This window comes from Monomorium pharaonis, chromosome 6, assembly GCF_013373865.1.
Source record: "Monomorium pharaonis isolate MP-MQ-018 chromosome 6, ASM1337386v2, whole genome shotgun sequence".
NCBI classification, from domain to species: Eukaryota; Metazoa; Arthropoda; class Insecta; order Hymenoptera; family Formicidae; genus Monomorium; species Monomorium pharaonis.
In genome coordinates this window covers 23,767,408-23,794,692 of record NC_050472.1, presented here as the reverse complement: position 1 = coordinate 23,794,692, position 27,285 = coordinate 23,767,408, and the positions used below count along the sequence as shown (strand labels likewise).

Below are 27,285 nucleotides of genomic sequence, written 5' to 3'. Positions count from 1 at the left end.
GGTAACGTTCCGCGAGATGTTGCACAACAATGACGTTCGTTTTCGTTGTTCAAAAATACGCGATGTAAAATGCTGTCAATTTATGCGCACACTACGTGTAAAAATCTATATGAAAATCAAAGTATGTAATTTTAATGATAAATAATAAATGTCTGAAAACAATATTTGAGAAAGAGGTTTGTGCAAGTAATAATAATTGATAGTCGATAATTCAGCCACAGGAAAATGTTGAAGTTGGAGGCAATGACAGCTGGCTTTCATCGACGCATAATTATTATGGCTGCGCTTTCAAGATCGTACAAGTGCGCTGTGTATCCAAATTCGTGTATCTAGAGCTCGCATTTATCAAAGATGTGACGTTTCAACTGTACAGATTAAATGGGGCTAGATGTTGCATCTTTGATAAATGTGTGTTCGGGATACGAGCCACTGTCACAGGTTGACCAGATTGCATCCCAGAGAATTTATTCGCGATCATATAGCATTGGCACAAAATCGCTGACGATGTAAAGGAAAACGAGATAACTGCGAAAGCCGACAAGCTTGCACCACCGTGATGGTTTACTTTACCATATGGTAAATTAAGATTTGAGGCGATACACACACATTTTCAAAAAACATTGAATAGAATCGCATAAAGATCGTGATAGATTTCCAACTTAAATGTCTTCATATAGATTGGTCGCTGACATAAAAGTTCGTATCACTTGCATATAACTCACAGGGAAATAAATTAAAAGTTACACGTAAGCAATTTGAATAGTTTACGGTGGTACACTCGTGTAAAATTCCTACGTGATTTAATTTTCATCATTACTTCAAGTGAATAAAATAATTTCGCGTATATTTTGAAATATAAGTTACATGAAACCGCGAACCATAGTAATGGAAATTCAGGTGAGCAAATTAATCGAAGGTTATTTAATCATATTGTTAATAATTCCATCATAGTAATACACCTAGTAGTAGCAATAACAAACCTTGTCAAATACAAAACCGCAATCGATCGTTTCCTCTTTATATTTGAATATCATAAATAAAGCAAAATCATACCTTTGTGTATGAAGCGCAAAGCATCCAGGTGAAATATGTGATTTTGCTATTTGCCCTCTCGGTTTCATCGCGCATATTCATGATTCGCACAAACGACGTGACGTATGGCGGGCAAGAGATGTATACATATATTTTTAACGGAATTAAACGGCACGCCCGGCGATTTATCGGCGATAAATGATCGGAGTGCGCCAGTGTTTAGGATTTACCAGTAATCCGCTTCGTTCGCGAAGCGGACATCTCCCCTAACGGTGCCGGACCTTCCTCCGGTATGGCGATTGCCGAAACGCTTTCCCTTTCCGCGATCCGATTTCACCAGCTATCCGGAAGCGTCTCTTTCCACTCCGCCCTCACGTGATTGCGCAGGGATGAACGAGATGAAGAGCGTCGGATAATATTATGGTTTCATCGGGAAGCACCCGAGTCACGTTACCCAAGGTGTTTCCTAGTCCGCAGGTGCGCCGCGTTTTGTTCCACTACTCGGCCAGATTGCACCCTCAAGGATTTATCAGAGATCCGATTCCAACTCCTTCGCGTGTATATGTTCCACCTCCAGATATTTCGCTTCGACTTTAGCCGCATACCTCGACGCTTTCCGCGTAATGCTCGCGAATCTCTTGTTTTTAGAAATACGAATGACCTCCCATTCGTATTTCTAAAAAACATCCCATTACACAAAAAGTGTCGAGAGAAACAAGGGGGAGAAAGAGAAAGAGAGAGGAAAGAGAGAAATGGCAATCAAAGAAAGAATTTTATCATTGTCTATGAATCTCCGTAAACATTAGCCAAGTAGAACTTTGAAAGCACTTCCGATATCGGATCGGCGCGGAGCGACCTTACGCTTCTAATGTTCTCACATCTCATCGTGTACACGGTCCACGGTACGAACAGATTATCGTACGCGCGCCTTATACAGACGCGAAATGTGAAGACAAGGAGTGGTAAGGTAGTGTTATGGTTTCGCTGAATCACTCGAGTCACGTTACCAGCCGCTTCCGGAACCGCGGGGAGCTTTGTTTCACGGCTTCGTTGGATTGTGCCCTCAAGGGCTTATCTCGTTGATCCGTGTTCCTTCCTTTTGCCGCCTAGAGATATTCCCTCCTTATTCTTTCGATAATTCTTCTCGCCTGATTTCTTTTTTATCTTCTCTGCTTTCCTTCTCTCATATCTCGTGCGCCGTTCGACTTTATTCGTACCGCGAATGACTCGGTGGTATCCGTCGCGAGTCAGACTCCCGGCTCGTTTATATTACAGCGAATCAGCGCCAGCCAGAGATGCGGTTCGCTTCTCGTACCTCGGAAACGTGACTGGTGTATTCGCCAGTAAAATGCAGATTCGCCGGAGAAAAAGATGTAGGTCGGTGAATCGTAAAATTAACGTGCCGCTACTAAAATTCACAATAGCTCAGATTAAACGCAATGCGCAGTCGTAAAGCAAAAACAAAGGATATGCAGCTTTTTTTTTTAAATGTCGAACAAATGACTTTATAAAATAGTGAATATAATAGAAATATTAAACGTACATTAGGGCTCCGTTAAAAAAGTATAATAAAACAGTATATTTTTGTAAGTTATTAATTACACATGTACAATTTCGATATTATCACGAAATAATATCCATTTAAATTAATTACTTCTTTCTTTACGTCACGAACGTTGGTTGCCCGTCGGGTGAGCATGAATAAAACATTAATAGACAATTTGCGGTCCCCCCAGGTCTAAAATAATAATTAACTGCGTTTACGATTTGCTACCCGCCAGTCATTAGCAATCTTAATGAAGCGCATGCCCACGATACCACATAATGATAACACGTGTCACGATAGCATGCGGGAACGCCAGGAATTTCTGAATATGTACATAATGAGCACTTCTTCTTCCGAGCGCGAGCGTCTTCTTAACATTCCACAAGTCTGTTATACGAGCCGCAGGTTACCGGCGGAGTTTTTCCAGAATTGTCAAGTCAGTTCACGTAGAACTCGATTTATTTCTCCCGTGTAATCGAGTCGCGGCTGCTATGCGCATGTAAAAGACGAACGCGGGGCCCGCTGGTGGAGGAAGCGTACCGCGGAGGTAACGGGAGAGAGAGCGCAGGAGCGCCGAGGAGGTAGACCGAGATTGGACGTATGTCTATGCGTACGTGTTCGTTCCTCTTTATGAAAGGCAAGTAGCTAAACCGCTTTCGATTTGTAATCCGGACAGAGACGCATTCGCGTCTAGATTTACAGACGGCGTACGTTCCACAGGCAGCGTATGAGGAAAAGAGAGGTGGGAGAGGATGGAAAGGTACTCCTCTCGCTTTCTGATAAAGAACGAAAGGAACAACTGGGTAGAGAGGGGAAAGGAGAACGCGGGAAAGGAAAAGAGGGATGAGAACGAATCACCGCGGTATTCCGATTCAAAGGAGCAATAACGGGCGAATCCGATCTGCTTTCCAGCTCTTTCCCTCCACCCCTTGGTCGGTGGTGCTCCGGCCACCCTCTTTGCCACCGTCAACCACCGTCGCTATCCTGCGCGCTTATCGAGTGAAATATCGGCCGGGCGTATGTGCAGACGTACGGATAACAAATTCCGCGCCTACACATCTCGTTACGCGCCGCGTTTCTCCGCAATACGTCGCGCGTAACGCATCGCTACTCCTTTCGCCGTCGTCGTTTTGCATGGCCGGTGCCGACGTTTGTTTAACGCACACGTTTGCCGGCGCCTGCTTCCAGCTGCGCAAATTAAAAATCTCGCAATCTCTCGCCGCGCTCTCGTTCGCGGACCACATCCAGAGATACGTGCATTTCGTGTAGACGCTCGCGATGCAAAAGAGGAAACAACCGATAGATGTGCCGCCGACGGTCTTTGCCTGGTAATTCGTTGTTTCCAATTTTCAAGTAGCAGCGCATACAATCGTGAAATAAAGATAATCATAATGGATGTGTTCTTTCAATTAACGAATTCATTTACCACATTTCAATAAAAAATTTTTAATAAATTGTTACCCTCTTTTTGTATAAAATATATGGAAAAAACAGTTTTCCTAAAGAATGTAAAAATTTAATTATATATAAATGCAAATCTGGAAATAATTTTATTGACTTATCTAAATAAATACGAAAGACGTACTATCGAATGAAACAATGTTACAAAAAATTTTGACATTTTCGCAACCAGTTTTAATATCCTGTATAATTATCTTGATATATACTACCTATATTTATTTTAATTTTGCACGATTCGTCTAAAATTATTTTTAGATCTGTACCTAGGTCAAAGGTTCCGCCAAATTTTAGCAAAAGTTCTCTTCCTGTATTATTTCAATGTTAAATTAACCTACATAATTGTTAAGAGTTTAGAAAAGGACATCGTGTCCCGTTAGATTAATATTTCGACATAATAAAATTATTAATGAGTATGGAATATTATCAATGTATAATCTTCCGAAATTGATTGAATATATAAAAATTAATATTTATGAATGTAAAAACACGGTAATAATAAATAATAATTATTTATTCAATTCAGATTTTATCATGTTGTCCGAAATGCCTGAAATTCGATTATTCTTAATTTCCGTGCATTGCAATCGTTATTGACCTGTACCTCTCTGTATTTCTATTCGTAAATTCAAATATACATCAAATCTTTTTCCAAAGCATTCTCGCTCTTCGCTCGATTAGCGCTGAAACATTTTTCAACTCTCGCCATTGTAAAACTGCATTTTTTACTCAGTGACAAAACAGCAAATGTAAAACTTTTTGGTTATTGTATTATGTTGCGTTTTGTAACAATATTGTAAGTAATTCATTGGTTTTAAATGCTAATAAATACAACTGTCGGCTTCCAATATATGCGCTATAATTTTTTTCAAATTGATTCAGCATTTTTTAATTAAACACAATGTTTGTCGAAGCGTTTTGTGACAATTTTATTCAAATTTTTTGATCTTAAAATGTCGAAATCTATATTTATTATCGTATATTATGTTTTAATTTTAAACTTTAGTTGAATTTATTTTAATTTGCCTTAATCGATCGAACAAATGAATATCGCAGCCATCGATTAAACTGATCCGAAGATATGTAAGTGCAATGATGCAAAGTTCGTAATAGGAGCCATGACGTAACCAACACTCTCCTGTACAGAAAAGCAAATGCACTCTCCACACCACGTCAAAACTTTTTATCATCTCCGCTTTTCATTTCTTGAAAAATATAGCAAAACTACGCTTCTCATTAAAACCGCGCGCGTGGGCACATTAAAAACACGCAAGCACGTAAATATCGTGCAAAAATACAGATTTGTTCAAATAAAAACAATACAAAAAGGACAGTAAAAAGATGGACGCGCACAATGCAAAATCTTAGGCGAAAAGTGAGGAAGAAGACGAAGCTCTTGTGTAATCATGGAATCAAATGCAAGAGGTAAATGTCGCACGAGAAAAGTCGCATATAAATGTATAAATGCGATGAAAGCAAAGTAAGCTTTTTGCTCAATGAATCAGCCTCTGATTTTTTTTTTAGTGTCGCACGACTTTCATTTTCTTTTTATAACCCGGCAACGAGTGGTAAAACAATGTCGCTGTCTAGCAAAATGGTAATCAATTTTTTGGCATAAGTTGGAATAAATCGAAAACGAGTGGAATAAGGTAAATTTGAACACGATTGTTATAAATTTTGAAATAAACTCATCGAAAAATCAATACTTTATCAGAAATAGTATTTCTTATCCGTAACATTATAGTGACATAAAAAATTAACATAGAGTATAATGAAGGGAATACTGCACATTTCAGAATATTTATATCAAGTTAACGAGTATACATTTTGCTTTTTTTTTAATTTTCATTGATTTATTATAATTTTTTCGAAAATCTAAAAGTTCTATCTTAAGAAACAAGAATATAATATGACAGTTGTACGGTTTATTAAACAGGCAAACGTTAATTATTGCATCCGGAAGGTATATTTGTAAGGCTGAAATTCCATGTTATATCTCCGATATATCCATATTCTCTACTCTCAATAGTTTAGCCTTAAATATCGACAAGTAACTAACACGAAAGATAAAATATTGAACGCCGAAAGCAGTCGATATCAGAAGTAAGCTATCCCCAGCCGCGACGGTGGCGGCGTCAGCTTTCATCCCGTCGAAAATTCCGTCCGCGCACACCCGATCGCTGGATTGTCAGTAGGTGTATGTACAAGCATGCCTTAATCACTAGCCTGATTTACGGTTCGCGATCATGCGAGGCGATCGAACAGGGCGCGCGTGTCTCGTGGAAGTATATCCCGCGGCGCTTCATTTTTCAATGAAGTGTACAACGAACGGTGCCGTTCTCTTAATCTTCCAAAGTAAGAGAAGCGATTCAGAATCGAGAGGATTACCTAATAACGAATCGGGTCCCGTGTCCCACAATATCTCGATCTTCTCCTGATCAATGCCGAGCAAATCCGGTGGTTCAGAAAAATATTTCAAGATATTGAACATAATGCTTTAATAAGTTTAATATATACCGCAACACTTGCAACTCATTTTCCACTTAATATCTGTCGTAACTCTTTGGTCTTTATATAATAGTACAAATTTATTGATTAATTAAATTATATATATAATGCTTTCCAAGAACAATCAATTTAGTGCGGCTGGCTCGTTCTTTCAGATATACAATTTTGTATTAGCGTGACTTGTGAGAAGAGGCATGTCGAAAGACACGATGGAAAGAGCAACAACAATGGTACCCTGAAATGACCGACCTCTTTAAATGACCGCTGGCCTGTGGCGGGGTTATCCGCTCACAAAGATCCATGAACAAGGGGAGGCAAGCCAGTTTGCATCCCCATTTGCAAAGTCCGGTATGGTCCGGACCAACCGTTTCAACGCATCGTTGACTGCTATGAGCCACCCTCACGCAGAGACTATAAACAAAACTAGGAACGATATACACGACCTCGGTCTCTTCCTCCTCCTGTCATGTATTCTCCTCCCAGTCGCCAGTTCGCGTACGAGTTGTTGTAAAGCGGAGACTGGAAGTGGAAAAAAAAGATGAGCACAGAAGTCCGTACCACTTCAAGTAACGTGGTTCTGTCCCCATCGTTTACTCTTTCCTGCTCCACGGTCCCATCGCTTGTATCCTGCTCTCTTTTCTTTCTGCTTTCTCTCTAAGTTTACCCAGCGTTTTTCTCTCTTTCTGCTTTTTTCTTCTCTCTCTCTCTCTCTCTTCTTCTGTATTCGTGATTCTCTATAGCTCACCCGAAAACAAGAAATGTATGCTAAACTTATGCGGCTTCCGCGATAAATTTACATACCAGATACTAGGTATTCGTAACCGTGGAATAGAGCAAGCTGCGCAACCACGATAACACCAGACCGTAGGTAAGATACGTTACGCCGAGTGCTACGCGGACGCACAAACGTGCACTTATACACGACTGATCCCGCGACGTTGAACGTATAGACTTCTGTTTCAGCACACGTCATTTCCTCTCTACTCCGTCAGATTCCATTTGCCGGCCGTTTAAGGCTCCCCCGCGTCAGTAGATCAGTATCGACGTCGTCGGAGATACATCCTCTCCGAAGTCTCTCTTTCTGTAACGCGTCTCAAAAGCGCACTCGCACGGATGGGAATACGTGTCGGAATGGTGCACAATGGTGCACATCGTCCGGCGAAGAGACTGCCACGATGCTACCTTGCAGCTACTGAATTCGGAAAGTTCCACTGAATAAAGATTTGGACGGAACAGATAACCGCACCAAGGAATGTTACCAATCCAAGTGCAGAGCATCTAAAGACATAACTCCGCAATCGATCAAAAAGAAGTTTTTGACGAGTTCAATACTCAAATAAATGTATATTTATGATTAAAGAGTTAAAATTACAAAAAGTTGTTCAAAAAATGCAAATAAAGACATAAAAAATTCTAAACGCTAACTAGAGCTCTTCATTTACAATTGCTTACCGTTCATGAAAATTTAATAGAAAAGATCGAGTATATAAGCTGAACGATATATTAACGGAAAAAAGGTGTTAATTCGAGAAGCACCAGAATCAAAGCACCCGAGTAAATGGGGTCGCGCGAGCGTGTACATACGTCAACGATTTCTATGGTTTGAGGTAGGTATTTTACCACTGTGTAACACTGGCGATGTTGCGAAGCAAAAGTTGGCAGGATTTATGAGGCCGGAAAGCGGTACGCGTACCGTGTTCCAGTAGAAATCGGAATGAAAAATTTCCTAGGTTTTCCGACCTCCTTCGATATTTCCGCTAACCACCTGAAGCCGGCCATAAAAATGGGTAGCGAGATTCCGTCAGTGATAAATTACACGTGAAAGAATTATTCCGACTTATCACAAGTCTTACAATAACATCAAAGAATTTATCTCGTGAGTTTGCCGTTACGCAAGTAGATAATATGTTCAACAACACAAGTATGCGCGCGTTAAAGCTATACATTTGATTCACCATCGAAAAACATAGATAATTTATTTAATTTTACGATTACGCTTTCTTTATATTTCTTAATAAGAAATGCACAAATAAATTTGGAAAATTGAAACACTGCTCGACAGCTTAAACACTTTCACGTATTATCGCGCCGTTGCGGCAATTCATTGTAAAAGTTGAAGAGAGAATAAATAGAATGTATAAATCATGTCTCATACACATACCGGACAAGTGCAAACGTCACGGACGCTTAACATTTATTACATCACTGCAAATTTTACGTTCCATTTATCACAAGCAGAAAGGTTCCCGCAGTTTCGACGTCGGAACATCACAGAGTGCGCGCATTGCGTGCGCGGGTATGCGCATAAATGAAATTCGATTCGTATTTATCTCATGTATATGTCATTTCACTCGCGACGAAAAATCAGAAGTAATAGGTAAAACTCCGCGCGCGCGCGCGCGCGCGCTATTTGGCAATCGTTTTCTGCTTTTTTCATATTTTTTTTGTTTCACCGGTATCGGACTGATACGACAACGCGCGTATTTCCGCCGTTAAAAGGAACCACCATAAAGGGAACATTTTATGAGTGCGATACTGCTTCGTTAGTATCATCCACCGTAGATATCGGTGACTGTCGTGTGCGGTCGGTTGCAGGGGAAGTTCGATACCGTGCGGAATATACGATAATGGCGCACGGAACAAGCGGCAGCGAGCGTAAGCGGGTAGATTGGGCGAGTTCTCTCTCGCGAGTATCCGATTGTCACCAAGTTTTGCTGTTATTTCGTCAATGGCCGCATTACGTTGGGTCGATAGCGCATTGACTATCGTGGTTGGTATAGCGCGACTACTTAGATTGCAATTTAATAGCTGGCTGATCGCACCTGAGCCATACCTCTACACTTGAAACAGAGACTTTATTACGTTCACTCCCAGTAGAACGCCAAGTAATACTATTAATAACACAAATCAATTTAATATAAGGATAGATTAATTTAATATAAGACACTACTGGCCGTACAGAGTTTATCGAAACTTGAATTTAATTGCTAGATGGAATAATTATAAAAATCTCAATAATAAAGAATAATAAAACATAAACAAAATAATGTAATTATCTCTTTGATAATTTTTTGTAAAATGTGACGAATAATAATTGAGACGACACAATCTTCTATACCTTGCCAAAAAATTACAATAGTATATATGTAAAATTTATAAAAGTTACGTTTACGTTTTACGTGCACATGTCTCTCAGCTAACAGAATCGATGCACGCGCCTCGTTATTCTTACGAATATATGCAGCATATAGAATTCTGTTGAATCCGGGAGCGTTCTATTATTCCGCCGTATCGAACGACGAGAAATAACAAAACGTGTCGTGCGATTTGCACGGCACGACGAAAAATCGTTGATACTAAAACGGGGCACGTGAGTAGCAGGTGGCGAAGGAGATCGAGGTCGATCCAGTTTGCCCTACTGTAACTGATATAACATCTCTAAACGTAAACCGGCATATTTCTAGAGCTCGAGGATAGAATTTTTCATTCGTATTTTCCCACTCAGTGCTTTGCCAAATCCCGTCCTCGCATAAGCTAGGGAATCACATTTATTGTTCATGTAAAATGAGATAAGCCGATGTCACATCTGGCTGGTGCGATTAGGGAAAGTGAAGCATCAAAGCTAAGTACAAGGTTGCGACCAAAGAAATATGATTCAATATCTTAAAAAATGTAATAAAACGTGAAAAGTAAAAGTATGCAACATATTATCTTTTCACACGTTAAACATTTTAATAAAATTATGTTTCAAATCAAAGGGACATTAAATTTTTTTCAAAATTTTGTATTACTTTTCAAAAGAAGAACAATAAAAGTATATTACATCGTATAACAATTGGCTAAAGCTAACATTGGAATAGATAAAATCGAATGGTTTCACAATTCAAAATTTCATCGAGGAAAACGTAAATCGAATGGTATAAAAACAGGAAAAAAACCATTTATATCCTAAAGGATTGATATTAAACGCAAACATCGTAGATAAGCTTGTGAGCATAATTGCAATCATGCAACGGAGTCACCACTCATTTCCCAAAGGCTGGGGCTCATTTGTCAGCGTGAACGCATAGAATCTCTATATCTCGTTCTCCCAACATCGCCCGCGGAACGACGAAGATTGGCAACCTGCGATTCTGGCGCGGCAAAAGCGATTTCCATCGGACGTTACAACGAATGGGCCAATCGAAGGGAATCGATCGGATTTTGCAATCAGAGACCCGAATCGCCCGTATGGCCAGCGAATGTTCTGGCTTTATAGAAGGCAGACGTAGCCGTCGCCATTCGTGCCGTTTGGGGACTGCAAGATACACCCTATAACTTACACCCCACGAACGATCGCATCAGCGCTTGTTCTTGATTCCAAGATTACGTCATGCGCGCAAATCCTCCCTATAGTCAGCGTAGTGACTTCTTTTGGGGTTTGCGTAAAAAGAACGCGAGCGAGAAAGCGAGGATCATGAGAGTGAAGGGAACGGAAAAAGGAGGAAGCCTGTAGGTAATTTTCCAGGCGATAGTCGAGCTGCGGCAGGCGAGGGAAACACTTGAGAATGAAACAGTTCTTCAGTGTCATTCTGCTGATACCCCTCGCAATTCAAACGGAAGCTTGAGATGAATCGAGGAGTAACGTGAGATCTCTCTTTGCTTACGAAGCAAAAATTATTCACGGATATTTTACGTTGCAATATTACAGCATGAAGTTAATATAAAAATCGTTTCAATTAAAATTAAACAACTTTTTTTTTAATATTCAGGACGAAAACATTAAATTCTTAATCAAATGCTTTTAAAATTGTTCATGTTATAAGAATTGTAAATTAAAAAAAGTATAAACACTTATTAAAGTTAACACTTGTTTTGACGATGTAAAGAAAAAATCTACGTGAAGCATTACAAGCAATTCCTACAATTTTTTTAGCAATTAAGAAAATTAATTTAAGGAAATTAATTCATAAATCTGTTATTCTTTTTGTTTACGCAACTTGTAAGAAAATAATATTTAGGAAATACTGGTGCCAAAATTCATGTCACTGATTTTTGATCACAATTTTTACTCGCTGACAGCAGACATTTGGTTACCAAGGATTTAACGACTTGAGGATTTAAAGGTTTCCGAATGCTAGATTTAGATTGCATTTAGATGGCTCAGCGCGCGTGCAATACCTACCGCCTACTTTTCTCTTCTCGGCCCTCTTAACCGCTATTCCCAATGTTCACAAGGTAGGATATCGGCAGCTCCCAATTCAGCATTTCAGGATTAGCAGTGAATAAAGGGAGTTTTAAATTCAGTCTATTAGCTTACCTGCACAGAAAAAAGAACATTCTTGTTTAGAAAATATCTTTATTTTCAAAATGTTAAACATTAAAATAAAATTATATAGCACATGTTAAACAGATATAATTTGCTTACATAAAAAAATTTTATAGTTTTATCATAAAAAAAAGTATATTTTCATATTTTGATAATAATTTTCATGAGTTGAGAGAAAAAATAAAATACTTAAAGTAATAAAAAACCAGTAATTACATGTATTTTACATACATGTTATTTTACCATGTATTGCATTCAACTTTTTTATCCATTTCAATGAAAGTTTATTCCATTCACGAAATGAATAATACAACCTTGTTTAAAAAGTAACATGATTCCAAATATAAATTTTTTATTTTCTGAATAAAGTACTTTCCATAAAGATTTTCGTCACAAATTAAAAAAAAACACACAATTTTAAAAACCGTGTATTCGCTGATACTAAAAGAAGAGAGAAAAATAGAGGAAACGTGCCGTGTTAAAGGCGCGCTTATTGATCGCGTCAATCGTCAGAGCTTTTTATTTGTTCCGGAAGCTAAAGTGCATCGCTCCGTATACAACTTCATACACGTTAATTGCTTCTCGATACGCTGCACTCGACATACGATCGAAAGATAGAAATTTGTTGCGACACAACCAACAAAATACATTGTCACCTTCTCTTGCCGGTTTTTTTTTTTCATGCGTTTAATCGATTAGCCAGCAATCTAACGTAATACACGGTCGTAACGCTGAGTATACATGAATAAAATACTAAGAAAGCAGACATACTACCGGCACATCACATTGTGTCTCTGGGGAAATAAAACTTGCAACTACAAGAAGTAATCGATAAACGAGTCGCCATTATGATTTAAAGCTTGGATTGTTCCAGATCTTCTTTATTATCGTTTGCAAATTTTACATCTTGTATCAAGCCCGCAAAAATTCTAGTCGATGAGTATCGGGAACTGTATCTTCATCCCGTGATACGCAGCGATCTGAAATAATCGGATGACTTTTTCAGTTTGGCGCGACAGTAGAGTACGGACAGTAGAGCTCGTCGGATACAATGAAATACGTTTTATTATGCCATTTCGTAAAATCGTTGCCATTAGAAGTCCCCTATCGATTTATCAGGAATCTTGATAAGAGAGGGAAAGGGTTGAGGGAGAGAACACGAGCTGGAACGAGTGCGGATCAACGGACGGACTTCGTCTTCGAATACGACGTAGGTAGAGGTGGGGATATAAATAATCGTCCAATTTGCTCGACTGATACTCTTTTCGTTTTTTTGCTCGTCGAATCCGATTCTGAGAAGTAAAGGTGAAGAACAAGAACAATCCTCACGAGAAGAAATCATGCCGTTGTTTTTTTGAATAAATCAAATACTATTTTTTTTCTTATCTTTTTCTTCCTTCTTTCTTCTCTCTTTTCCTTTTTTCCCTTGTTTTCTCTAATTAAAATTGACTCATTAAGTAAATTTTTCAAATGCACTTTCATCTCCAACATACCAAAAAGAGAGAAAATGTAATCATTAATAATAAATTAATTCAATTAATTTATCGCGCCAACAACTAGATTTCCATTGTAATTTAATCTTTATGATGTGTGAAATCGATTTGAACTGTTTATACTCAATTTACATGTACTCTATACTATTCGCTTAAAAAAATAACTTGTCAGACAAAAAGGATTATCTCTCTTTTTTTTTTCTTTGTCTCTTCTACGGTTTTCACTCTTCTTTCTCTCGTTATCAAGACACCGCGTCGTGATTTATCGCAGCACGCTCGTGTACGGGCGAGACTAGTAAATGGCTCCCTTTGGAATCCCTTGTCAAAGCAGCACGCATCACTGATGAATTAAGGATTTGCCAACACTGTAGTAAGGATGTATGTATTGCAATAAGTGGTTTTATTCGTCAGATCGTTGCGATAACATTCTCCTGTTTTCTTATGTTATTCTCTAATTATGTCACTCAACAAACGCCATATATAACTGCCATGTACATATTGTTATCATCGTGTTTACAGCTTGATTAATTATGAATAATGAGACTTAATGCAGAAGCGAGAAGTGAATCGGCCGTTAATAATACATTAATCATTAACAATCCACGTCCGTCGGGCTTTTCAAGCGATAACTATTTTATGGAAACGTATGATAACGTAGAATATTGGTCGGGTTGTTGCGTCGCATTGTGACGATTAGTGCGATGATTAATGCAATCACGGATTTTCGAGCGGACCCATACATGCGATTTGTTCGTGCAAAAGTAGAAAATCGAAAATCTGCTGTACAAACGAAGAGACGAATAGAGACCGGTTCAACAAAAACGGGAATAAAAGCTGACGAATAAAAGGATAAAGAAGAGTTAAAACCGTGCTCCACGGAGATTGTATTGACATAGAAGAACATAGTTAACATTTCAAGCCGTCGATACATGGCCGATGAGTCAAGTACGTCGCGGATTGCCTAGGATCAGGCCAGGGAAGAAAGGGACAAAATCAGGGACGGGGGACGAGGTGGGGATACGGGGAGAGGTGGTCTCGACTGTATGGTTATTACCATCAATAATGGCAATTTGGTTTGCAAATGGCTCGAAACGCCAGGCAGAGCCGTTCCTACCTACAATTTCCCTCCGTTTTGCGGCAGGAAAGCACTCGCCCTCTCTCGTGCAGTCAGCCACATTGAAATGCCTTGAGTCAACATTTGCCTACGCTCGCGCAAATTGATTTTATTTAAATCCCAAGTACGAGGGTAGAAAGGCGTCTTTGGCCAGGCACTTAATTGCGTTATCGCGAATCTTTAATCGTAACGATCGGACATTGGATATCGGCTGCATCGACCGCACTGGCAAATTGGCAGTCCGCGTCCGCGGATCAAACTTTCAGGTATAACCATCGCAATGTGTGTGGTCATGTTTCTTTCATAACGGCTTTCGCCTCTCCCTACTGGAGGTTGTGTACAAGAAAACTTGAAACATTTTTCTTATCCTGCTTCCAACTTTCTTCTTTGTACATACATACATTTTTTTTATTAGACTCGAATATGTACAATATTAGATATATAACACACAGCGTGCCATAACGACTTCTTATTTTCAAGTGCTATTTTTACTTGCAATCTAGGTCAGGTATCGGATTTCTTGTGTCGTAACGTGAATCGTTATTAAGCATCCGCGCATTGATTATACGGATAACTAAACGTCATACGTTCATATCAGGAAAATCTTTCTTTTCTTTTACCTACAAGCTTCTTCCTTAACTTTCCGGTTTTGGTGTACTTCAAAGAGCTTAACGTAAAAAGTAGCATAAAAGTCAACATAAAATATCTTGCGTTTTACAACGATCTTTCATATGCATTATACGGAAGTGCATAGAATTGTATACGCGTGCATGCACAACCCATCAGGTTCCCCGATAATCCTGGCCGTCTTGCAATACATCGTATTCTGTTATTACAGAAAGTATTCGTTTATATTCCAGATATCTATATGTGCGCTGCACAACGTAGAGAAGTTAAAGGCAAAAACGATAGCGATGGAGGAGAGACTGAAAGGTGGGATTATGCCTCGTGGAGACTCGTAGGTGGTTTCGGCTTAACGAACCCCCCCAGAAGCGGACTCATCGCCGCGCCGCCCCAATTTCTCCAACGGTCTCGAAAGGATACCCGCCCGATTCGGGAGCTTAATAAGGTTAAGAGGTGGATGGGGCATAGAGAAGCGTAAGTGCAAGGCATCGGCCCCCGAGTCGAGTTAATCTCACGTGTTGGGAATAAAGTTAGTGGCCAGGTTCCCGTTTACCTCTCACGAAAGCTCAACCGCGCCATTTTCACTGGCTATTCGATCTCACCATCCACAACGACGGTAGCGTAGATAGCTGTAAACGTTAAGCGACACTGCAAGAAACTTAGATAAGAAACTGACTTCTGAAAAGCCTGATTATGAACTTGCAAACATTTTCAAGAAGCTGCTAGCCTCTGCAAAATTTACAAATCAGCGAATAAAATATTAATTGTATAAAAAGTAATTACCCCTATTATATAAACAATTTTGTGAAAAGAATTTTTATAACTTATAGCACCTTTAGAATTTTTGAAATAATTAATTATTCTATGTATTAAAAGAAATACAATGTTATCTATTCATAAAATTTATCTGTAAAGAAAAAACATTTAAAAAATTATATTATATGTAATATTATACAACCTGACCGAATAAATATGAAGCATAACCAATATTTTTTATAAGATATTTCTTTAAGACATTTCTGATTTAAAATCCATATGTCATAGTTTTACACACACACACATATAGTACATTCAAATTTACAATTTATTCAAATTCTCTCGGTAATATCCGAAAATTGCCTTTTTCATTTTTTTAGCCGAAAAGTTATTCGTGACAAAGATACGGACGAATCACATCTAAGCTTCTACAGAGGAATCGCCGGGAGAGAAATAAATAGAGTCGAGACGTTTGCAAAACGAGCGTGAAACGAGCTTTCTATCCCTCGGCTTTCAGGAGCGTCGAAGCCCGCTAAATTAAAAGGGGTGGCTGCTTGATCCGGCTTAAATCCTTTTGAGCAAAACACTCGAAACTTTGCTTGCCACGCTCAAAGTTGGCGCATACTTTCGTGCTAACATTCGCAAAAAGGTTTTATCTATTGAATCATCAAATGGATCAATAAAAAGAGAAATACAGTCTTTCGGAACAAGTATCGGAAGAAATTATTACATGAAATACTACATTATGCTCTCTATGATCGGATGCAAACGCATGCAAAATTCGAAATATTTTCTCGCAATTAAAATATTCATTATTTACGTTTCATGTGATATAAATTATAAGATGAAAATGTGATTGGCATAATCAAAACAATGTTCATTATAAAATATGTAAAATAATCAGAGATATCTCGTTGTCGATTTTGTAACATTGCATCAAATTTTTGCATTAAATTTGATCAGACGTCATCTTTATTTAAGTACAATAAACGCATTTTTTTTTGCTGATTGTTATGCCTGATCCTTTAAAGCCCGCGGCTAGATGTTCTTCTCGCCCCCTTTTTTTCGATGCACGTCTGAACTGTAATGGCTAAAAGCTTTTCGCGAAGCAGCGTGCAGAGTGTTCCCTGATAAACGATTGGTATATTCGCGGTATCCATTTAGCTGCTTCAAAAGAAAAGCGGATGTATCATATGCAAAAGAAAAAAAAAATTTCATAAAAATTGAATGATCGTTTTATCGTAAGCGTTTGCCTTGAATCGGAGAGCGGCATACGTGTAAGTTAGTTTTATTTCAGATATTTGTCATAACTGACGGTAACAAAAGTAGAAGAGTAAGTGGAAAAAATTACCACTTTAGCTCAATTTAGTTAAAAACCATTCGTGAAAAATAAATCACCCCTGTTCGTCGAACTAACATCTATAGAAAAACGATCGTAGTACAAATTTCAATTTTATTTGCAAAAACCGTATGAAGTTTCATCTGGTAGATCTGTTGTATCTGGCATGCGTAGATCAATATGAACCGGTCAGTTGGTTTTCCTGTTACCGAGATGCGATAGTTCGTTAAATTCATCACATGTCTCACGCACGGAGTAAGCGCGCCATTGCCGCTTGATAAACTTGCACCGTCACATTATCATGGGAAATGTATTCCTCGCATAAGAGGCGTAATAAAGTTCTACGAGAGAACAGCGGGACGCATACGTCCCCATATTACAATGATATGAAGATTTTTCCGCTCCATTGAGTCATTGCATCTTCATACGTATGTTTTAAACTATCCATACGTATGCTCTTTAAATTATTTTTACACTTCCTGCATTATCTTAAGTTTCAAATACCTATTGCGCTCTCGTTTTCGTCTCTTTTCCTTTTTCTCCTTCTGTCCCTCGTCGTTATAAATGTAGCAACTTTACTGGAAAATATGTTTCGAATACTCTTGTTATCATGGCGACCAGTGCCGCGGTATATTTTAATTTACTATAAGACGGTGTAAAACGCGCGCAATAAATTTATTAAGTTTTCCTCGAACAAGAGACTGTTACGTGCGAGTAATACCAGTCCATTCACAACTACGTGATCATATGTGCTAATCGCCATGAAACATCATGTATATTCACAGTTGGCATAAAAATAATTCTAATTTTTCAATTAATGCAAATCTTTTTCCCTCTTATTTTTAATCCAATAATTTTAATTCTGTCTACATTAATATCAAACGCAGACTTTAAATTTTTTAGCAAAAACAGTATTACATTAAAAACGTCAACATTGCATATTTGCACATATATGATATTTCCCGTCTTTTCGCTATTAAACGAAAGAGATGAGCTTGACAGATCATTGCGTGCCGGAAATGTGTTGCGCAAACCGTAGTGTAGCGTCGAAATACGCACCATCTTAGGCTTCTCGACGGTCTTGGCGGCAGTTCTGGACGAGTTTAGATTAGTTTAGTTTAGTTCGCAACGAGTTTCGCTCGGCGATGCCGCCGCCGACACCGCCGCGATTAATTCGCCGCACTTGGATTTATGGTTTGGTCTAGCTGGTCATTTCTCTTCGTCAGGTACGCACCAACGCCGAGCACGTATCCACTTCCGGCTGCGTGCAAACTGTGCGAATTCGCATTATCGGACCCCTTTCTTGGGCGAACAGCCCAAACTTCCTTGACCATTCTGACTTAGCGATGGAAACAAGCGATTGCAGTAGCCATTGTTTCTGTATAGATTATGGTGATAATTCAATAAACGGAAGTACATATATTCAAGTTAAAGGAGATGTTCTTTAAAGACATAATATCCATAATAAAAGTCCTCGCTGAATCAATCACATTCTATTAATAAAAATATAAATAATAATCTTGTTATTCCCCACAAATGTTGAGCTATATGAATACATATTTCTCAAATCTTGATTTAATAATATGCTGTGTATACCTCAGAATTATGCAACGATAAATGATTAATATTATTTCATAGCGTTAAATATTATTAATTTTATTTTGGAGTCTCAACATTTAGATATATAAATAATAATTAGAAAATAATAATTAGATAGATAAATAATAGTTTTTCCTACAATGGAGAGACGAGTTCCTTTCGACAAACATTTTCCCAAACTCCTCCTACCGTAAAACTCGGTCGAAGTCGGCGAACTTTGTTCGTCGTAAGCCGGAGAACGTTATCGAGAACTTCTGGTGTCTCTTATCGACGCGACTTTACTAGATAGCTTCAGGTGCGGAGTGCAAATTGAAAGACTTCGTCTTAATAAAGAACAAGAAGACCGATATATATGTATATAATACAATATAATACGATCTACCTTGTCGTGGTACAAATTAACTTCGTTACTTTGCCGAGAACGATGGTGCCGCGACGGTGCTAAATTAATGAAACATTTTCCACCTAGCCGGCACGATATAATAGGCACGAATCGTCAGAAATAGCCGATAAATTCTCCGCTCCACTTAAAGCGAGATGTCCGCAACAGAATGCGTCGAACGCGGATTATAGGCAGAAATCGATGAAATCTCCTCAGGGATTCGTTAAGACGGAATTTGTAAGAAAGAGGTCTGGCGGGGCTGAGGATGAGAAAACGAGGCGGAAAAACCGCGAGGGGTTGCAAAATAGTAAGAAGAGAGTTCTCGCCTAACGGCTCGAAAAGAGGACACTTGATAAACGGCGATCATCAGGGTAGGCTGTTAGATACTCGACGAAATGCCATGGATGTCGAAAAGGCCGGGGTTTCCCCGGGGAGTGGTACACGGGCGGGTTAAGTTTCCATAAATAGCCAGGCAGAATGCCCCAGCGAAATCCTGGGATTGACGTTTCCGTCCTTGCCCGTGCAACGCGCGACCCCGGGGGGGGGGGGGATCCACCCTGACATGCGTCAGGAACGCGCGTACATTTCTCTTCGTACATTCAGGGACCGATTGCACGTGTATTGCGCATTCGAGGTGTTAACACAATGCGCATTGTGCGCCTGCTAGAATCGCGCGGCACCAACGCGCAAATTCTGCAGTACGGTTTTAACGGTAATTGGAAACTGCGTTGTGCGACACGTATATCTGAATAATTGTTAGGTTATTTCGCGTATACATTTGGCGCGTTCTTTACCGTTTCTGCCGTGCGATTTCACTAACGTGTTTTCTACAAAATGTAATCAACATACAGTTTCATCTGAATACACGAAAAATATTTGTAATCTTGATATTGATCGTGTCTGCTTCATGAAGTTACATTTCAAAATATCCTATATTTTCATTATGTTATGTTTTCCCGTTTTTATACGTTTTAATAATTTTTAATACATTAAACATGTAGAGATAATAATAATATACTGATTATATAAACGTCTAAAAACAGAAAAAAATTATAATAAAATAAAGAAGATAAAGAATAATTATTTCGATATAAAATATTTTATATTATTTTTAATATTTTTTAATATTCTATTATTTATATATAAAACTATTAAATTTCTCTTTTTATTTGATATTTTTAAAATCGCCTATGCTATCAATTCGGTTTGCTATAGTACAAAAAATCGAATATATCCTAAAAGACCTTATAACATATCAACTATAATAAGGGTAGACAGTGTCGCTTTATTTCATCAGAGCAGGAAAAATGGCGAGAGTTTATAACTCATCGTTACTTATGGGATATTTCGACTTATTGTGTACTTTATTTCGAAATGACATGAGACGAAGTGTCGCAAGGCGATAGTCACCTTTGAATCACCTAGTCAACGAATTTCAGCACCACCTTGATAACAAGTCGAAATTTCACTGCGGCATTTTCTGCGGTCTTTCGGCGTTCTGAAGTTTGTCGGGCATCATATAACAGTAATAAAACCCTTCGAGATTCTTGAGAGCTTTTTCCTCCCGAGATATTGTTCCATCCCTCTTTTGCGGAATATTACTATACCTCTTTTCCCCTATGATGTTTCCGTGAATCGCATAATTTGAAATTCGTGCGAGCGAATGTGAAAATCGCTGGCGTAAAAAAAAAAGGGACCGCATTATCGTGAGTCGTAAAAAATTGCAACGTGCGAAAAAAATAAAATTTTCCACTCAAAAGACGAGTTTTAATACGATTATTTTTATTCGCAAATCGGTTACGATTCTTTATTTAAGCTTGATAAATCAAATATAGAAAAAATGTTTGATTTGTAAAATGTTTTCCCAGATATTAAAAAATACCATTTATGATAAGCTCGTTCTATTTTCTTTAGAAATGTTATCATAAAATCTTTCCATACAGAAAGATTGTAATATAAAATATAAAGTATATAAACCTATATTTTTACAACAGCTCTTTTTATAGTGATAAAAATTTCTATAATGTATATGAAACATAGTTGTATTTGTACATGAACTTTTTATCTCATTTCGTGACGATGAAATAGTTTCTAATTGAAATTTTAATTTATATTGATCAAACTTTTAACGATAAGCTTTACTTCATGAATGTACCTATTTGTAAAAAACAAATATAAGACTAAATCCAAAAAATTATTTCTTAAGAGTTACGCAAATACTAGCTTCAAAGCATATAGCGACACTATTATATTGATCTCATTGTGAGTTAAACTTAGTTTTCCGGTACAAGTGATAATGGTACTTGAAATTGAATTTAATCTCGTTACAAGTAGCATCCAGATAAGGCAATTAAATTTAAAAATTGAAAAAAATATTCAACCACAGTGCCCGTAAAACCCGATATATCTCGAAAGACGCCACCTCGAAGACGCGTCTCAATGTAAAACTCAGAATCCGTTTAAAAGTGAGAGTTCGAAAGATGTACGTATATAGTACGCTCTAAGGAAATACTCGCGAAGATCACCGCGTTCTACAATCTTCCACTCGGCGTCGAAAAGTCCTATCCTTCGGTAGACGACGGTCTCCCTCGTGAACTTCGACATCGCGATGCGACGATGGATCCCTTCGGGGCTTTCGCAGGCTCCCTCCTTCTTACCCCTGCTTTCCCAGTGCACGTCGTATTCACTTCCTCTCGCTTCCCTCTGTTTTTCTCTCTCAATAACGTTCTCACTCTTCGCTCGTTAAGACCGCTCGTTTCGCCTCGCCTGCTGATGTTGCCGCCGACTGCCCGCATCCCTTGTATCGTCAATTCAACCGAGATCAAATACGACGTAAGAGAACGAAGGCGACGGCTACGAGAAGGAAGAAACCATCGTCCTCTCGCGACCCGAGAACGATTTGTTTCCATTATGTCCACGCGCGCGCGCACGAATTCTCGTCGTGGAGACGCGAGACAAAGAGAAGTTCGCTGTCGCCTTGTCTGCGCTCTATCGGATACGCACTCGCGCGGTTCTTTCTCCGCTCTCCGAGCGGCGCGAGCTACTGAGACTCTCGAATTGAACGGGGAATACGTAAGGCGACCTTGATCTCATCCGACAGATCGAGACGGGAACGAGAGGAACGGGGAGATCGGGACACTGTATGTATGTATGTATGAGGTATCGAGTGCACGGAGAGAGCCTCGTGAGAAATACACCGCGGGACGTGCGAAGGGAGCTTAGCCGGATTTCGACTTCGCCTACCGTATGATTTTTATTGCAGGCACTCGGATTAGCATTGCGGTGTATTTGCCGTATGCACAATCACACGGAAGAATAGAAGCGAGCTTCAATGGTACGGTACACCTGTTCGAATGTTCGATAGCGTATCAAAATGGATGGAAATGGCAAGGGAACGCACGTTCTCTATGATACATCAATGTGTACGGGATTGCTCTTCTTACACGCAGCTTCTCTATTCGTCGCGCTTGTAAGTGTAATTTATCTTTATTCACGTTTACACGGATAAATGAGACATTGATTAATTCCCTTCGTTTCGCTCAAATTCTGCGCTTGCAAATTTTGTGTGGTTAGTTCATTGGGGGCTATTGTAATATTAACAGCATTATAAAACATTCAATACTGTAAATGTTATTTCTTTACAGTATTGTGAAATTTTTAATACGTTTCGTTGCTCGTTTTTTGGAAAGCAATTAAAGATCGATTAAACGTAGTTAAAGAATGACGAGTTATTTCATATGTTACATCATATCTTAAATGTTAAAGCATTTTTTGCGAAAATAGCGAATAAATCAATACAAGAAACAAGCATTCTGCATATTCGTTGCTTTATTAGCCGGTGGTTACTTGAGAAGCAAAAACGCACATAAAATACGGATGTACCATTAAACTCTAACGTCATCTCGAATAATCACAGCTGACTGTAATCCCTCGCGGAACCACCGTGAACCACGTGCAACGGCGAGACCGAAATGTCACGAGTTAATGGGAACTTGCGGACCACACCGCTAGCGCGCATATAAATACACACGCGCGCGTACAAAATGCTCACGTACACGAAGCGGCAAAATGCACTCGCATCCGGATCGCGCGATTGATTTAAGTGGACACTTAAGCGAATAACGGTACATAACCGTTCAGCATTTCACTCGCGCAAACGTGGGCAAGAAAGGGTTGTCTCGGGCAGTCGTGGAAGCAGCGTTTGCCTTATAACGCGGCCTCATATTCCGCAATTTCGGAGTTTTAAAGAGGCCAACAGAAGGTAGCAGAAACAGACGCTCGGGAAAGAGCGGAAGGGGAGGCGTACGCTCGAGGTTCCGCATAATTACTAATTATTATGGTGATCCCCGGAGAGAGGGGGTGTTCAATGTGTGGGGATTTTTAGGGGAAGAACGTACGGCGACCCCTTCTCGTGTCCGGCACGCGTTGATGAGTCAACGAATCTTATGTTTTATACACTCTCGGCTTTAACACTAACATCGATATCGAGCTTGTCTCACGCCGTTTGCGTTAAGCAGCTTAATTTATTAGAAACGATATTTGTGTATCAAAAACAATACAATCTCACTGTTGCCTTTCAGTCTCAATATTATGGCCTACACGCTTATGCAGTGCAACACCAGTTCATCGACAGTGAAATTATTGACAACGAACGTCGAATGCCGATGTAACTACTTATCGCAGGCTAAACAAAATCAATCAGGCTTACGTGCGTGTCATGTGAGCGTTGTATATACTTTCGCGTGAGCGGATAATTAATCGATGCATTATTAATGCGACTTTCACAGATATCCCCCTCCCCTCGCCCTCGGTGAAACAATCGTTCGTGAGTCTTCACTCGCATTCACGTATGCGTATTCCATGAATATTACAGCGACGATACGTCGTTGCAGTCTGTTACGAGCTACAAGTTAAGCTTACACTATTAAATTTGAAATGAAATTGCTGTCGTAGAGGCGATCAATGTTTCCACGCAAACCCGGGTGAGAAATGCATGAGCGTAAAATACGTAATCAGCGCAGGAAAATGTGCAATCGACATATAATTCAATTTGATCCAGACATCGAGACGCGGTTGGATTAAACGTAATAATCAGCGCAATCGTTCCACGAGATAGAAACGTGTGATAATTGAAACGGCTCGTGTCGAATATCTCATCTATTAGTGTCATAATGCAGAATATTATACATTTTGTACATTATTGTATATATAAAAAGCATCTGCACTTTCTTAAGCTTCGCATTATAAACTTCAGAATCGTCAATTCCCATTTTTTTGCGGAATAAGCTTCTAAAATTTAATGCAAATAATATATTAATTAAAGTCATCTTATTTTTCTTTTGGAAAACTTGTTTTGAACAGTGTAAGCTTCTGCTTTATTTGGACTTGCATAATATTGATATTGTTAAATGTATGAAAAACTGTGCATGTAAAAAACTATTCTTTTTTTAGATATATACAAGCATAGTATACATACTAGACAGATACTATCTAAAAATAAATATTTATTACGTACTTCGAATGTGCATTAAAAAAAAATTATCATGTAGAAAGTAACCAACATAAATGAGTAAAATGAATAAATAATTTTTTCCCAGATACATCGGATTCTTAATAAATAATTTATAGCGTACAAAAGTTGCTTAAATAAAATCAATTAATTTCAGTTAACAAATAAAAGAAAAAATCTTAACTTAGAAAGCAAAAATATCTATTTTTTTGTAATTACAATTTAATTATACTTTACGTGAATAAAACAATATTAAAAATATTTTATCCAGTACTTAATAAATAAGACAGCAAGGTACCGTTTTCATAGAAACGGCAAAATTGTTCGCAAGCAAAATTGAGAACCGCTGAACGTCGACAGTCGTCTCAGATATATACATTGTATCGCGCCTCTAAAAAAAGTGAAATGCGGACCGAATGCATCTCTCGGCTCTTAAAGCGATTCTTAATGCGACCGTGTGCGCGCATTTTGTGAAGTGCGTCGAATGCTGCGGAAACAGACAGCTTTACCGCGGCTGCTGTGACAGCGAGACCAAAGACACGATGGAAGAAACGAAAAATCGCAAAAGGGAGAAATCTGCGTTTGGCTCGATAAAAGGCCTAAAACTTGATTTGTAGAATCCGGCTACCACGTGAATTACGTGGCAAGCGAGTCACCCCCGTTCCCGCTGTGCGACTTGACATTTGTTAATGCGTTTCCGATGCCGGATTACCACTGCACGTCTCCGCCCGATAACCCACCCGTTCGCGCCGTCCTATCGTAAGAGCGGTCACTAATTTATGCGCATAATCGACCGTATTGCGAGGCAAGCCTCGCTCTTCCACGCCGACCAGTAATCCGCCCGGCATGCGCGTTTGTATTCCATTCTCTTTCACGCAACAAAAGCCTGCGAACAAACGCATCTTGCATTTAAGATTCCCAATTATTCTTTTTCAGTAAACCATTATAATATGCACACGCATACACATTTACGTTGCCATACAGATATTAAATACTTCAAATTATATTTAAACTGTTAAAATCTATTTATACAAATATTGTACATAACTTTATTTTATCATTACTTTACCATCATATATTGATTTATTCTAAAATTTAATATTCTTTTTACTTTCGATAAAAAGATCTAAAATTATATCGGGTTATTTCCATAGCAAGACTATATATTGACAAGCTTTATTATCTAAAATATAAAAACAATAATGCTATGCTTTTCATCTTTTGAAATGGATAATTCATTCATGTCGACAAAATTTTATTGAAAAGAAAATGAAATAAACCTCTTGCTCCATTTATAGAAAGTTAAATCTATCTCGCACATTCAATTGATGCTTTAAATGATAATTTGTTTAATCAATGTAAATATTGCAATTGGGAACAAATGCATGAGTTTTAACAATATTGAACATAATTATATAATTTACAATCACAGAGACAAATTTATCATTTTTTATTGAACCATAAAAAAATACTAATTAATTTTTTCTCGCATTTTAATAAAAATATCAAATATGTGTAATTAATAATTATTAAATAAAATATTTTTTAAACAAAATATATGTGCATGCGTATGTATTAGAGGTGTGGAAATAAAACATTTGTGAGGTTGAATCAAATAGAATCAAATTTTTGATAACATGTTTGAAATAAAATTGAATCGAATCTGAAATTTTCACATCAAATCGAATTAAATCAAATTTCAATCAAAATTTTCCGGATATATATTACATGCTAATTTAACTTAATAAAGTATTTTTAATGACGTTGCAAATCCTTTTACACAATTTAGTCATGACAACTATACCATGCAGCATGTGAACTGATTAGCGTCGTGCTTTATATCGTAAATTATAAAAAAAATAATAGTAATTCTAAATATAAATGTATTTTCAAAAGATAAATAGATATAAGAAAATTTTGTCTGAAATTATAAAAAGTTTAGAACAATTTACAATACAGCATGGTAATTTTTATTAAGCAATTTATTTAAACGTTTTTATACATTTCAAAAATTCCTATCATCATTTATAATATTTGATAGGTTGCAAAGTTATTCTAAGCTTATCATATTTATGATATAATAAAAATTGTAAGAAATTTTATTCTAAAACACAACAAAAATTTCTTTCCGTATAGAATATTATTTTTGCGGATAAAAAAATATTCAAAAATATTAAATAATAAAAATATCAAAGACTGTTATTTTCTACTATGTATGTATCATACTTATAAGGGTATATATGTCCCCAAGAGGAAAAACACCTCATGCAAAACTTACTTTAAACTTATAGGTAGGATCTTATCGGCACGAAGAGAAGTTTAATGCTTCAATATATCCACTACTGTTTTACGATCCTGCATTTATTTTGCGCGAGAGCCTAAGGTTTATGGAAAATAACAGCTTACTTTTGGCGTAAATGTGTAAAGGTGAATTTGCTGTAAAGGAAAAAGCTATCATAAAATTAGAATATGATAATTCTCATAAAAGACACCATTTCTACCAACACGGTCATCGGCATCAGAAAACTCTTTTCTCAAAGCGTTGTCGAAGGTGGCCTCGTAAATTTTCAATTGAATACCAGCTCAAATGCATCACACCGTGATATAAATCGCTCGT

The 27,285-nt window shown here is 38.1% G+C and overlaps 1 protein-coding gene across 5 annotated transcripts in view; it reads right to left on the bottom strand.

The window, feature by feature from the left end:
• LOC105829567 (sterile alpha motif domain-containing protein 5-like) overlaps positions 1 to 27,285 on the bottom strand; it is a 219,147-nt gene that overhangs the window by 99,981 nt on the left and 91,881 nt on the right. The window contains exon 2 of one of the 5 annotated variants that reach the window (XR_004963876.1): positions 11,709 to 11,843. The exons of 3 other annotated variants lie outside the window; for them this stretch is intronic. Coding sequence is in view for 1 of the 2 variants with exons in the window: in XM_036288927.1 (XP_036144820.1) it covers positions 11,835 to 11,843 (9 nt within the window). In the remaining variant the exon portion in view is untranslated. Of the gene's footprint in view, positions 1 to 5,867; positions 11,844 to 27,285 lie in introns of those variants that run through there. One more of the 5 variants, XM_036288927.1, reaches the window with a different exon arrangement.